Source organism: Rattus norvegicus, chromosome 10 (assembly GCF_036323735.1).
Source record: "Rattus norvegicus strain BN/NHsdMcwi chromosome 10, GRCr8, whole genome shotgun sequence".
In the NCBI taxonomy this organism is placed as follows: domain Eukaryota; kingdom Metazoa; phylum Chordata; class Mammalia; order Rodentia; family Muridae; genus Rattus; species Rattus norvegicus.
In genome coordinates, this window is record NC_086028.1 from 98,889,906 (window position 1) to 98,904,886 (window position 14,981).

At 48.3% G+C, this 14,981-nt stretch overlaps 1 protein-coding gene and 1 long non-coding RNA gene across 17 annotated transcripts in view; one reads left to right on the forward strand and one right to left on the reverse strand.

Annotated features, from left to right (window-relative positions):
* Nucleotides 1-14,981, reverse strand: part of Slc39a11 (solute carrier family 39, member 11) — a 421,148-nt gene that overhangs the window by 114,751 nt on the left and 291,416 nt on the right. For 2 of the 14 annotated variants that reach the window (XM_039085659.2, XM_039085658.2), the window contains one exon: nt 3,423-3,603. The exons of the other annotated variants lie outside the window; for them this stretch is intronic. In XM_039085659.2, the coding sequence (XP_038941587.2) occupies nt 3,581-3,603 (23 nt within the window). In that variant the 3' untranslated portion in view covers nt 3,423-3,580. Of the gene's footprint in view, nt 1-3,422; nt 3,604-14,981 lie in introns of those variants that run through there. 14 annotated transcript variants of the gene reach the window in all.
* On the forward strand, nt 3,603-13,280 carry LOC120095210 (uncharacterized). Of its 3 annotated transcripts, none has more exons than XR_005490528.2 (5): nt 3,603-4,159; nt 5,776-5,915; nt 7,178-7,273; nt 8,024-8,158; nt 8,320-13,280. It is a non-coding gene; the product is annotated as an uncharacterized LOC120095210 (long non-coding RNA). The 3 variants fall into 3 exon arrangements; XR_010055865.1 differs by having other exon boundaries at nt 8,527-13,280; XR_010055864.1 differs by having other exon boundaries at nt 8,024-13,280.

Here is a 14,981-nt window from a genome sequence, read left to right on the forward strand (position 1 = left end):
TAATCAAACATTAAAAATAAACCTTAAATACAGGGCAATGAGAAAACATCCTGGAGAGATACAGAAGGAAAACAATGTGAGGAGTTATGTGGCAAATATTTCCACTTATAAGGCACATAGAAGACCTTGATGTATTTTAAATGGATGTTTCTACCATTGGCTTAACTGGGGACACTGGTCCCCAGATGATTGTGCTTGGGAAGATTGTGAAACCTTTAAGGGGGGAAGACTCACGGATGAATGGGGTCTTGTGGCTGGACCCTAAGGTTGTATAGTTCAACCTCACTTCCTATTTATTCTGCTTCTTGACTTCAGATGCAATGTGACCAGTTGCCTCCAGCTCTGGCTACCACATCCCCCCTGCCATAATGAACTGGGTCCCTCTGAACTGTCAGCCAGAACTAGGTCCCTTTGAACTGTAAGCCAGAACTTGGTTCCTTTGAACTGTAAGCCAGGACTAGGTCCCTTTGAACTGTAAGCCAGAACTAGGTCCCTTTGAACTGTAAGCCAGGACTGGGTTCCTTGAACTGCAAGGCAGAACTTGGTTCCTCTGAACTGTAAGCCAGAACTAGGTCCCTTTGAACTGTAAGCCAGAACTTGGTTCCTTTGAACTGTAAGCCAGAACTTGGTTCCTTTGAACTGTAAGCCAGGACTAGGTCCCTTTGAACTGTAAGCCAGAACTAGGTCCCTTTGAACTGTAAGCCAGGACTAGGTCCCTTTGAACTGTAAGCCAGGACTGGGTTCCTTGAACTGCAAGCCAGAACTTGGTCCCTTTGAACTGTAAGTCAGAATAAATTTCCTCCCTTAAGTCCCTTTTTCAGCTATAGGAAAAGTAACTAATGCAGATCTGAAAGGAATGGTTCACTCAGTACCACCTGAAGGGAACATCTATCTAATCCTTCATTTCAAATGCACAGCTTCCAAGAGCTTGAAAAAAAGTCCTTTCCATGAAAGTTGCTCAGCTTTGGGGCATGGGTCCCCTTACTTCCTGCCCCCTCTTCTCAGACCAGATAGCCTGGAGGTAAATAGCAAAGAGTGAGCTCAGAAGCAAATGGTTGTATTTCCTCTTCTTTTCCATGTGATAACCACTGAGGATTAGTCTCTCTACCATCCTTTATCCACAACAGCCAATCACAAACTCTGCTGTCTTTAAAGTGAAGAACAAGCCAGGGAGATGTCCCTGAACTGCGCATGTTCTGGTAAGTCCATTCCACTTGCCATCCTTCCCACCGTCTCCAAGACATGGGGTAGCTTCCTGAACTGCATTTCAGTCTTTCGATCACTTCCACCTATGTGCATACTTAAAATCATTCACAGATTCCCCAACTCAGACATGCCAGTGAGGAACACCCTGCCTGCAGCTCAGAGGCAAGTGGTAGGCTCTAATCAGAAAGCCCAGAAACTTCCAGGATGGCTAATGTCACACAAGTCACTTCATCCACACTGGCCAGAGTCTGACTTTCTGAAGTCACAGAGAATTTGATAACACTCGTGAAGAATAAGGATTCTGTCTGTCTGTCTGTCTGTCTGTCTGTCTCTCTCAGATGAATGGGAGTCTGAAGAACATGACCTGCTGTAGGATCTCTGAACTTAGAAGTGCATGCATGGAATTCTGGGTAAGGAAGGAAAAGGGGGAAGGAGAGAGTGCCAAGCCTTTGTGTGCAGAAAGGATTATTTGATATTCTGGGTGCTCTCCATGTAAAATAAAAGTACAAGGAAATACAAGTTCTTCCTGTCTATACAGTCCACACTCCCTCCAGGGAAAGGTTCAGATCCTGCTTCTTCTAAACAAGCCAGAGCTTCACTCTCTTCCCCTGGGGCAGGCTGACTTCTCTGGAAGAGGAATTAAATCAAGAATCTGTCAATCTACAACTGCACATTATATGCCATTGTAATGGGCACCCAGGAATTACAGGAGAGGTCCCATGGGTTCAGTCAGATATCCATGAGGGTCTGTGCTCCCTTACATAGGACCTGTTCTCTATTACTAACTATCATGGAGATCAAGTCAAAATCACCTTGACGCATATCTCGTATACTAGGAAAACACAGACAATGACAGGTGAGCATGCAGAGACAACAGGGCTCCCCTGTGCTGCTGGGGAAATCTCAAATGGTATGTCTCCGGGCAAGCACAACACGGAAATCAAGGGCATGGGATCTAATAGGTAAGGTGTCAGTACTAGAAATACTTTTTCTTCTTTCCTCTGAGAGGTGGTGATCAGCGGGAAAAAAAAAACAACAAGATTTCTCTTTTAAGAAGTGAGGTTGGGGGACTGGAGGCATTGCCCAGTGGTTAAGGTCACTGGCTGCTCGTCCAGCGGACCTGAGTTCCGTGACTAGCACCTACATGGTGGCTCACAACCATCTGTATCTCCAGGTCCAGAGGATCTGATGTCCTCTTCTGGCCTTTATGGGCACTGCATGCGCACAGTGTACATACATACAAGAGGGCAAAACACCTATACACAGAGAATTAAAATAAAATACCAAAAGATTATAAAGAAATTTAGTCTGGGGACAGAGTGCAGGGTGTTTGGGTGGGACTGTTGGGACAAGACAGCAGGCCAGAAGAGGTCGGAGAGTGGGTGTGGTGAAGTGGGACCAGTAGGGAAATGGAAGGTAGTGAGGGAGGGGGAGGTACCATGAGAGTAGTAAGGTTTCTAGCCAAGAACACCTGAGTGAAGATCAGGACATTATCTGCAATGGGACACAGATGGTGGGGACAGAATAGGCAAGTCTGCAGGACAACTTGGTAGAGACTTGGCAAGATATTTGGAGTCAGTGTCTTGGGGCTCTGGAGAGCAGGCCCTTTTGCTTTCTCCCTTTTAATTAGAAACCTTTCCATGGTGGGGGAGTCTGATGTCCCTCAGTGTCCTTCTACCTCAGGGTCCATACAATGCTCACACCCCCGCCAGAGTTCTCTCCTCCCTGCTCTAACACCCTCATCTCCACACCAGCCAGCGGCTGTGTGCTTCCCCTGGCTGTGCTTCAAGTCTCCCAGACTTGGCTGGGCGATTGTGCTACTTCACCAAAGCACCCCTGGACATGGCGGAGGGACAGAAGGGGACTGTGTTCGGGGTGGTCACTAGTGGAGGAAGGTTGTGCGGGGTAAGAGAGTAGTGAGAGGCAGGGACAGAGGGGCTCGGAAAACCCGCGATGCTAAGGGACCATCAGGTAGGAGGGAAAGAAGAGGTGACCAACAGAGAGCAAAGAATATAAAGCCATGGAGACAGACAGACAGACAGACAGACACACACACACACACACACACACACACACACACACACACACACACCCAGGCTGCCCAGGCTGTTAGCAGGCTTCTAACTTGCATGGACATTTGGGGTTTGTTCCTGGATGTCACCCCTGCCTGTCTGTGGTACACTGGGACAGGATAGTAGGCGAGGGCTGACGAGAAGTTTTGGGTTTTTCATTTGTTTGTTTTGTTTTTTTTGTTTTTGAAGCTTCACAAAGGATCTCCTTGAAGCTGAAGGAGAACACTTTCCGGAACTCCGAGCAGTGCCAGGGCTGAGAGGCAGGTGTCTAGGCGTGTGAGGCTTGCCCATGCTCGCCCATCTCAAGCATGAAAATCCATCCAAGCTGGAAAACAGAAAAGAGGATGATCCCAGCTGAGACGCTCCAAGAAGAAAATCTCAACAGCACCGAGAGACGAGGGATTGCGCCAGCATGAGAATTCAAGGAGGCGAATTTGTGCGATGGTGTGGCTGAGGAAAGTCCAGATTGAAATGGCCACCGCATTCTGTCTACACTGGAAAGTGCTCTCCAACAGAAATAGTGAGTCAGAGCTGGTCCCATGTTTGTCAACTTAGGGGCCGGCTCCGCTGTGTTTTGAACAACATATCAATCCACTAGATGTAGGCAGAAAGGAAGGCATCTTCTGGTTGTCAGAGTAAAAATCCTTTACTCTTCAGTCCAGCAACCCGAAGGAAAACAAGGGAATGTGTGGCTTGGTTTCCTTGACAACCTTATCTTCACTTCAGGCACCATCCCTGTCTCTAAGCAACAGGGCACTCTTCGGAATTACCAGGAGGTAAAAACCAGCGCTTGCCCCTGTCCACACTCCAGGACAAAGCAGATTGGGGAAGAGTGACTGACCAGCCACCTCACAAGGCAGAGCCCAAGGCTGCTAGGAAAGGTACGTGTCCCCAAGTGTTTCCCCAGACCACATGCACCCGGGCTCCACCCCCTCAAGTTCCTTATGTACATGTTTTGGGTCACTCCCTGGAGGACACAGTGACTCAACCTGTTAGGTAATCATCTAACTCTGCCCCATTCCTAATGCAAAAGCTCTACGTGGCCTCAAGCAGCGGGGAGAAGAGGAGGCCGACCCTAGAGAGCAGGGCACGGAAGGAAAGGCAACATGTCACTGTCACCATGACTTAGCAGATAGCTCAGCCGGGAGAAAAGGATTTGATTAAGAGAAGAGAGAAGACACCTATATTGTGGTGTTGACATTTAAGAAGACCTTGTTTGCCTCAGAAAATGGGATTCTGAGGGTTTGGTTTTTTTTTTACTGCTGTGCCCCATCCCCGGGCCACGAAGAATGTCTAAGAATATAAAGAGGTATAAATGAGACAACTCTTGTGAGGTGACAGCTATGAGTCTTAACGGGGACCAGAGGAGCAAGCCGGTGAGCTGAGCTCTGCGGCTGAAGGAACTGGGAAATGGAAGGGGCCGGCCAACATGGGGTATTTTCAAGTTTTGCATCTTCTAACCCGGAAAACCACCATCCATCTCAATCCTTTATGTTCAAGCCCGCTCAAGTCCATGGCCACAGCTGCCCTCGCAGTATAGCAGGGGCAAGGCTAGAGCCTAGAATGAGGCCCCTTCCTTCACAGCCTTGGCCATCTCTACCTGGGGCTGTTCCTGCACACACAAGGTTATTTCTCAATAAGACACACACTACAGAGTCTGTGTGCAAACTCTGTCCTATTGTTGGTATTGAAGAATTCTGACAGCCTAGTTTGTCATCGTTCAAGTAAAACCCCCAAATCTCAGGGAGTACAGGGAATTATAGTTTTAGTCATCCTTCAACTGAATGGATCTGATCAGGGTGTCTCCCTAGGATAGAAAATAGAGACTGTTAGCCTGACATCATCTAGAGCAGGAGACAGGCTTCCAGACAAACCAGTGAGGGATCCTTACGCTGCCTTTTAAGCAGGCCTGTAAAGGAAGCACTGCTCCGTGCACTGGAGCCCTGGACTGACTGGAGAACACTGTAGACCAGCATTCATCACTTTGCGCTTCCTGGCCATGGATACGTGACCAGCTGTCCCACACCCCTGCAGCTGTCCCTTTACCGCCATGATGGGCTGTATCCTTAAACTGTGGGCCAGAATCAGCCCTTCCTTCCTGAAGTCAGTCTCATCAGAGTATTTTGTCGAAACAAGTAACCAAAATGCATCACCTTGTTCCCGAATTCCTGAGTAGAGTGACGTTCAGGGTCATCACTCTGATTCACTGACAACACGAACACGTGTTGCTGAAGTGAAGAAGAGGGGGCCACAAGGCTGGGGGCAGGGAGGTAGCCTGAGCCATTGCAACGGGCTGCAAAGATCCCGCCGCCCAGAGCCATCCATGGAGTTGTGAACATCGGAGCAGAGGGTGGGAGTGATGGTTAGTATTGCTTGTCAGCTTGACAGGTTCTAGAATTATCCAGAAGATAAATCTATGTGCCTGTGAGTGAGATTCTGGAGTGGGTTAACTGATGATGGAAGATCTTCCCTAAACGTGGGTGTCATTATTCCATAGGCTGGGATCCCAGGCTGCAGGAAAAGGAGGAAGTGGAGAGAGAACTGATACACAGTGTTCTCTGCTTCCTGGACACAGATGCTATGTGACCATCTCAACTTCCTGCTGACATCCACCATGATGGACTGCATCTGCAAACTGTGAGCCAACGTAAATCTTCCTCCCTTGAGTTGTTTTTGTCTGATATTTTGTCACAGCAGTGAGAAAGGAACTAAGACAGTGAGAGAGAGAGAGCCAGGTCACAGGGCCCTAGTCATGCAGACAACCGGACATGACCAGCTTTAGCACAGGGCCCAGGACAAAAGGAGTCAGATGGGAAATCCCAAAGGCTCTCAGTTCCCAGCATCCACAGACCGGGAGAAGACTCAATGAGGGTATAGCACTCACAATCGGGCAGGTCACATCTAAATCACACAGGCCGTAGGGCTGTCTGTTTGCTCAAGAATAGAACCACCGTGAGGCAGCTGGTTCAAAATGGCATGGCCATCCAGGTATTTCCGGGAACTTAGGTTTGTCATGACTCTCCCTATGGGGTTTAGGAGGTTCCACTCAAGACACATCTAGAAGTTTCTCTACAACCTAGGCCTGTCTGTGGAGGGAGGTGTGTCTTCTCTCCCAAGCTGAAATACTGAGCTCATATCTCAGACCTAGTGGCCATGTCTACAAGAGAAGGGAGGAGCACAAGGTCTATGCTAACGGGAGGACTCCATGGGTGGCCGCAGCCCTGAAGAGTGAACAGTATGACAGAGCAGGGGACAGACCTAGAAGGGTCAGGTCCATTTGTCACCTTGACTCAATTGTTTTTCGTCTGAGACAGGAAGAGAAAATGGAATTTCCATTTGGGGATCCGCCCTCGGTTAATTGTTATTTGTGGAACACAAGTAACACTCTCATTATTCTCAACCCCACACCATAAAAGCCATCCAGGGAGTGCAGGCAAACAGAAGCAACAAGGACTTATTAAATGCATAATTAATGTGCATTAAGATTAGCATACATGAATAAGAATCAGCTGTGACTGCTACAGAGCATGAACCCCTAACGTTATCAACTGATTAAACGTGTTATCTGCTGTGGCTTGGGAACAGAGCAGCAAGCCCCCTGGGGGTGGGGGGTGGGTACAGGGAAGGAGACTGGAAGCTGGGCTGGGGAGCCTAAAGCCAGCCAAGGTGCCGAGAGTTTTCTAGAAAAGCCACGGCTCCATTTAGGGTAAAGCGAACCAAGGTCATCTCTGAGCTAGGGTGGACACCCATGAGAGACTCTGAAATGTCTGCTCACTGATACTCTTTAAATAGCTTTGTATCAAAGTGATGGGAACAGCCAGTAGGGTTGGTCTTCTGTGTGGCTTCTCCAGGGACCATCAGGTCTGATATGTATCTTGTGACCCCACCTACTACCACAGCCTTACCCAGGGAGGACCATCAGCAGAGGAGCCCTGGGGATGAATCTGACAGAAAAGGACACCCCTGACACAGACTCCCCCACACCTTGGAGGCAGGTTGGTGCTGCGACAATACTAGTGGGACCAGAGGGAGCCATCTGGGACCCAGACAGTGCCCTTGATCTCCCCCTTTGTGTAGGGTGCTCTTGGAGTCCCCTCTAAGCCCCTTGTGATGGTTGAGCTTGTCAACTTGATGGGATTTAGAGTCACCATGGAAACGAACCTCTGGGTGTATCTGTGAACTATGTCAACAACAACAAAATGTAAATGGGTACAAAAGACTTACCCTGAATATCAACGGCACTATTCCATGGGCTGGGGGTCTTGGACTGAATAAAAAGAGGAAAGATGGATAGGCACCAATATTACCCACCTCCCTCTGCTTCCTGACTGTAGACGGCATGTGACCCCACCCACCACCATGCCTTCCTCATTATGTGGGCTATACCCTTTAAGTTGTCAGCCTGAATCAACCTTCCTTCCTTTAATTCGCTTCGTACAAGCAAGGAGAAAAATGACTAGCCTCCCCTCTGTGGGGACAAGCATCCCTCACGTCATGCCACCAGTGACGAGGGATGACTCTTTACTGTTTCCATTGGCTCTGTTTGTTTGCTCTGTCTTGTTTCTCCCGTAGCAAGGATAGAACCAAGGCTTTGTGCACGCTAGGCAAGAGCTCTACCACAGAGTTATATCTCTATCCCAAACAGGAGTATTTCCAGCAGTCAAAGTGACTTTTTAACTGTCTCATTTTCAAACACAACAGAAAAACAACAACAATGACAACAACAACACATTCTTGCTCTCCAGGCTTTTGCCTCGATTCTGTTGACTTCCTATGATGATCCATCCTGTGCTGACTGGTTTTGTGTCAATGAGACACAAGCTGAAGTTACCACAGAGAAAGGAGCCTCCCTGGAGGAAAGGCCTCCCTGAGACCCAGCTGTAAGGCATTTTCTCAATTAGTGACCAAGGGTGGGCGGGCCCAGCCCATTGTGGGTGGTGCCGTCCCTGGGCTGGTGGTCCTGGGTTCTATAAGAGAGCAAGCTGAGCAAGCCAGGGGAAGGAAGCCAGTAAGTAACATCCCTCCATGGCCTCTGCATCAGCTCCTGCTTCCTGACCCGCGTGAGTTCCAGTCCTGACTTCCTTTAGTGATGAACAGAAATGTGGAAGTGTGAGCTGAATAAACCCTTTCCTCCCCAACTTGCTTCTTGGTCATGGCGTTTGTGCAGGAATACAAACCCAGACAGAGACACATCCACTCTGTACAATGTTGATTTATTTCTTTTAAGACTGACTCTTTCATTATGTAGCTCTAGATGTCCTGGAACCAGCTATGTAGTCCGGACTGGCACTGAACTCCCAGAGATCCACCTGCCTCTGCCTCCTGTGAGCTGGGATTAAGGGCTTGTGCCACCGCTGCCATTTTCTGCACAGCATTGAAATGAATGTGTGAGTAAGCTTTGTCTCTTCTGAGAGACTGAAAGCTTGTTCGTTGCAAGAACAAACCCTATTTCATTCCCTTTATCCTCTTTTAACCAGTGGGGACAGAGTCCTTCACCACGGCGGCTGCTAGCTACAGTTCCCTGTTGAGTATTGGAGACGCTGAGAAAATGGACCATCTTATTTAAGTTTAATAAGGATGTAATGTAAAGGCTTATGGTGTAGGGGTGTGTGTGTGTGAGAGAGAGACAGAGGTGTATATACCCCAGTGCATGTGTGGAGGTCAGGGAACAACCTTCAGGTGTTGGTTTTCTCCTTCCATTTTGTTTTAGGGAGGGTCACCATGATAAGTCAAGCTTCCCAGCCCACAAGCTGCCAGGCAGTTCCTTCTCTTGTCTCCGCCTCCTTTCTCTCGCTGCAGGACTGCTGGGATTATAGGTATTTGTTATAACAACATTTGGGTTTTTACATCGCTGTTAGGGATCTGAACTCGTGTCTGTGTGGCAGCTGACTTTTACATAGAGTTATCTCCTGGACCCACAACCCTGTTTCAGGATGACTAAATTTCACTTTAACCACTAAAATTCTGCATCTATGCTGAAATGTGGCATGGACATAAAACAAATACTTCAGAACTTATATGGTCTTCCATGTTTTAAAATATGGAGTCCACGTCGAAATGGTAATAGTGTGGCCGCATTAGATGAAGTGTATTTTGTAAATTAATTCTGTTTGCTTTCTGCTTCTTTCGTTTTTAAAATTTATACCCAGGGAATATTTCATAATAAATGATATATGTGCATATATATAACATGCATGTTCACATCTTTCCTATATATGGCTATTAGAGAGCTTAACAATTCACATTGTTTCCTGTATTTCTTTGTTTTAAAGATTTATTCACTTTATTGCACTGCATGAATGCTTTGCTCATATATGCATATGCAGCATATGCGTATCGGGAACTCTTAGAGGTCTGAAGGGGTGTCAGGTCCCATTGGGCTAGAGTTATGAATGGTTGTGAGCTGCTGTGTGTGTGCTAGGGCAGGGGCGGGGAAGAGGGGGTTGAACCCAGGTCCTCTGCAAGAACAAGTGCTCTTAGTCATTGAGCCACCTCTCCAGCCTCCTGCGCTGTATCCCTGAGATACAGGCGTGTGCTGGCTTCACTGTGCAGGTCTTCAGAGAGCACTACAAAGATCACTCCCTCCCTCTCCTCTATTACCAGAATGAGCTCCTTCAGGCCACGAATCTGGATTAGAAGTATGATCGGTGGTTAGGAAACTAAATGGCAATGTGGGAATAAAATTTTGGCAGCTAATGAAAAAAAAATCCTTTGAAACTGATTTAAGTGTGATGTGATGATTGCTTGCAAAATGGGAGATTAATAATTCAGATCCTAAGAACATATGTCACTGTTATCAAGGAAATGTAGGCCTCAGCCTCCCTGGCAGCCAATGACTAGAAGATATTCACAAGAAATGAATTGTTTTCACAGGAGAGGCAAAGCATTTCCAGAAAATATACTGTCCAATAAATGTAGTAGCAGTGGGTGATAAGCTGGGCGGTGTCCCTAGCAAGACCTGAGAGTAAATGTCACAGTGTTTTCCATCAGAGAGGATCCCGTCCTCAAAATCAGAGTTAAAGGGCTACTTTTTCAGATGGGCATAAGATGGCATGGTCCATTATGCTGTCTTGGCCAGGACAGTGGGCACATGTCTATTTGAAAGTAGGAGAGTTGCTGGGGATTTAGCTCAGTGGTAGAGTGCTTACCTAGGAAGCGCAAGGTCCTGGGTTCGGTCCCCAGCTCCGGAAAAAAAAAAAAAAAAAAAAGAACAAGAAAGTAGGAGAGTTGCTGGAGAGATGGCTCGGAGGTTAAGATCACTGGCTGCTCTTCCAGAGGTTCTGAGTTCAATTCCCAGCAACCACATGGTGGCTCACAACCATCTGTAATGAGATCTGATGCCCTCTTCTGGTGTGTCTGAGGACAGCGACAGTGTATTCATATAAATAACAAATAAATGTTTGTTATTTATAGGGCCAATAAATAAATCTTCAAGAAAAAAGAAAGTAGGAGAGGAAGAAGATCAGGAGGAGAAGTAGGAAGAGGAAGAGGAATGGCAGGAGAAGGAACAGGAAAAGCAGGAGAAGGAGGAGGAGGAGCAGCAGCAGGAGGAGGAGGAGGAGCAGGGAAAGCAGGAGAAGCAGGGGGAGGAAGAAGAGAGGGAGGGGCAGAAGACAGCAGAAAGAGGAGGAGCAGGGAGAAGAGGCTTGGGAGGAAGAGCAGGAGGAGCAGCAGGAGGACGACCAGGAGGAGAAGCAGAGGAGGACCAGGAAGAAAAGCATGAGTTTTCCCAGTCTTGGAGCTGCCTTAGCCCAGCACTGGACATAATGATTCAGCATGTACAAATTTTCTTGGACAAGCCATCTGAACCCGTGTCTGTCCTCCATTCAAGAATGGAAAACAGAATTGGGGGTTCAGCACAACTGGTAGAGTGCTTGCCATACCAGCAGAAGACCCCAGGACCGATCTCCAGCATCACACTAAGTGTGGTGGCACACACCTGCAACTCCAGCACTCAAGAACAGAGGCAGGGGGATCCAGGGCTCAAGGTTGAGCTTGGCTACAGGATGAGTTTCATGCGTCTATGTGTGTATGTGCTCCTGTGTGTATATACGCACACATTGGTACAAGTACACATGTACACGTACGTGTGTGTGTGTGTGTGTGTGTGTGTGTGTGTGTAGAAACCTCAAGTTCACGTTGGGACGTGCGAAATTAGCACTCTCTGTCCTATTTTTTGAGACAGGGTCACTTACTGAACCTGAAGCACCTGGATTCCGCTCGGCTGGCCACCAAATTCCAGGGATCCTCTGCTTAAGCTGGGCATTGTGGCTCAGGCCTATAACAGTAGTACTGTAGACACTGAGGCAGGAGGATTGCCATAGTTTCAGGCCAGCCTGGGTTACAGAGTGAGTGCCAGGCTATCTCAGGCTATAGAGTGAGACCTTGTCTCAATAAAAATTCAATAAACAAATAAATATCAATTTAAGCTGTATTCTGGTCATGGTAGCAAGACAGAGTGAAGTTAGCCAGAAGCTTGGCACGTTGATACAGAAATTGCCTTCCAACTATCTTGCTTTGACTTTTCTCTTCACCTTACATGAGACATAGGAGAATGACATAGCAGAGTCAACATGGAAACTAGTCTTCATTTTAACCCAACAAGTGCAGCCTTAGACTGTGGCTTTGGCCAGTGTGGTGGTTTGAATATACTTGGCCCATGGGAAGTGGCATTATTAGGAGGTGTGGCCTTGTTGGAGGAAGTGTGTCACTGTGTGGGTGGGCTTTAAGGGCTCCTACTGCAAAGCTCCTCCCACTGAAGAAGAGAGTCTCCTCCTGCCTGCCTTCAGATCAAGAAGTAGAAGTCCCTGCTCCTCCTGCACCATGCCTGCCTGGATGCTGCCATGCTTCCTGCCTTGATGATAATGGACTTGACCCTCTGAACCTCCAAGCCAGCCCCAATTGACTGTGGTCCTTTATAAGAGTTGCCTTGGTCATGGTGTCCATTCACAGCAATGAAACTCTAACTAAGTCAGCCAGGAAGCAGGGCTGAGGTCCTGTGTGTCCACAGCCCTTGGCAGAGGTGGTGGGTATCCCAGCTTGCCTTGCTCATGGGATCACACGGGGACCTGGAGCTGTAATTTCCCACTCTCGGAGTTCACGCCAGGGCGTGTGCTCACATCCGACAGCGCAATTTGAAAGTGTGCTCTCAGCTCCCGCCGCTGCATACACCCAGGAACGCGATGTGTTGAGCGAAATGTCATCCCATACAGGAGCCCATGCTAATTATAATGTCACTTTCCCCACCGAGGTGCGGATAATTAAAGGAGAATATTACAGTGTTTTCAAACTCCTGGAGTAAATGAGGGAAATCTTGAAGTAACCTGCTGGAGATGAGAATTTAAAGTGCTGTGAACCGTCCCCCTTGAAGGTCACCTGACTAGAGGTGGAAGATTCTTAAGGATTGAACTCTCCTCCCCAGAGGAGGAGAAGAGGAGGGGAAGAGGGGGGAGACAGAGGGAGGAGGAGGGGAGAGCAAAGAACTCAAGTGCAGCAGGCTCTGCTGTGCTCTACCTCAAGTCAGGTTACTCAGCAGGTGACTGGCCTGTTGCAGTAGCTGTTAACTCACTTCATAGAGAACTGCAAGGTGAGGTGTTATTGCCAATTTACATCTACCAACACTGAGATGCTCAGGCCTTTACCCAAAGCCACATGGCCGATAAGGCAGCTGGTGGCTTTGGGAGCTAAGTCCGGGCCTTGCTGATTCTAAGGCCTACTACGCCTGTCTAACGTTGATGGGTCCACGACCACCCTCACCTGCTGGTGATGGGTGTGTGGAGGGCACGCTTCTGGGGCACTCCTTCTGCGACCTTCTGCGGAGCTCCCTTAGGGACAGCCCGGGTTATGGACGAGGTCTCCCACCCAGGTTGCCTAGCCTATAAGCCTGCTGCTGCTAAGCAGAGAGCCCAGGACATCTTGAGCGAGAAGTCTGCCAACATACCCGGCTGGTGTCACAGACGCTGACATTTCATGTCGTTAAAAAATAAAAGTAAAAAAGCAAAACGTGTTTCCTGAACTTTCTGGAAATCACTGAGATGCTTCACCGCTTATCAGTAGAAGAAAGGCCAAGAGCTCTTCTAGTCAGGAAGAAAACACCCTGAACGACAGTCAGCGCCACCTAAGTGGTTGCTGTGTGGCCCTAGGCTCTGTCCCTGAACTTCTGCATCTCTGTGCAATTCTAGGGGACAAATATCTAGACATGATCATGGAATAGTTCCAAGACCTGAGTAAATACCTTTTATTATTGGGGTGGTTTGAATAGGTATGGCCCCCATAGACTCATGTATTTGAATGCTTGGCCCACAAGGAATTTTGTGGCCTTGTTGGAGGAAGTGTGTCACAGTGGGGTGGGCTTTGAGGTTTCCTAGTGCCCAGGCTCTGCCCAGTGCAGAATCAGTCTCCTCCTGGCTGCCTTTGGAACAAGATGTAGTACTCTGAGCTCCTCCTCCAGCATCATGTCAGCCTGGATGCTGCCATGCTTCCTGCCATGATGAAAATGGACTGAACCTCTGAAACTGTAAGCCAGCCCCAACTGAATGCTATCCTTATAAGAGTTGCCTTGGTCATGGGGTCTCTTCTCAGCAATGACACTTGAACTAAGAGAACTGTTATTGATAATACAAGGTTATGTGTGGTGATGGCCTGCTGTATCACCGGTTGCTAAGAACGACACCCGATGTCCAGAAGCAGAATGTGAATTAGTAGTGATTACATCATGCTTTTCCTGGGAAAATCCGTACCTAATGACAGAGTGTTCTGCCCAGTCTTTGTCCCAGGAAAATGAGACACCACGCTTTTCTCTGTAACTACTGGCCTCTCACAAGCGGTGGCCCCGACCTTGTTCCAAGTGCTGGCCCTCCAAAGCCACCCCTGCTGCACATGGAGAGGACATGCTGGGGCAACGTGGATGTTTGAAACACACAGAAGCCAGTGTCTTAGGCCATGATCAGTGGAATCCTGACTTTTTCGTGGTCCAATAAAAATCCAAACTCAAAAGTGAGTGGAACTCATAGATGCCCCAAAGCCAAGGCTTCCTGGGTGGTACTGTGGTCGGTCCTCAACTATAATACACCAAGAACATAGAAGGCTGGTGGCAAGGAACAAAGTGGGACAAGGAAACAGGGACGTAGAGGGGACAGGGACTCTACAAGAAGACCATCAGAGTCAAATAACCTGTACCCTTGGGGGCTCCCAGGGACCACCAACCAAAGAGCATGCATGGGATGGACCTAGGCCCCCTGCACATATGTAGCAGATATGCAGCTTGGTCTTCATGTGGGTCCCCCAACAACTGGAGTGGGGGAGGGGGGCATGAGGGGACTTACCCTGACTCTGCTACCTGCCTACCTATGGATCCTGTTTCTCCTAGCTGTCTTTCTTATCTGGCCTCAGTGGGAGAGGATGTGCCTAGTGGTGCAGTGACCTGAGAGGACAGGGTGGGTTGGTACCCAGGGAGAACCTCCCTCTTCTCAGAGGTGAATGGGAGAGGTGGGTGGAGGGGCCATGTGAGGTGGGGGACTGGGAGGAGAGGGGGCTGCAATCAGGATGTCAAGCGAGTAAATGAATTAATTAATGGAAAATATCCCCCCCCCAAAAAAATAAAACAAGAATCCATGGACTTCAATGAATGAAAAGGTTTCTCTGTGACCTGGCAGTTATGCCCCAAGGTGTGAAAGGGGCAAGGCCTGTCCACACAGAACTATA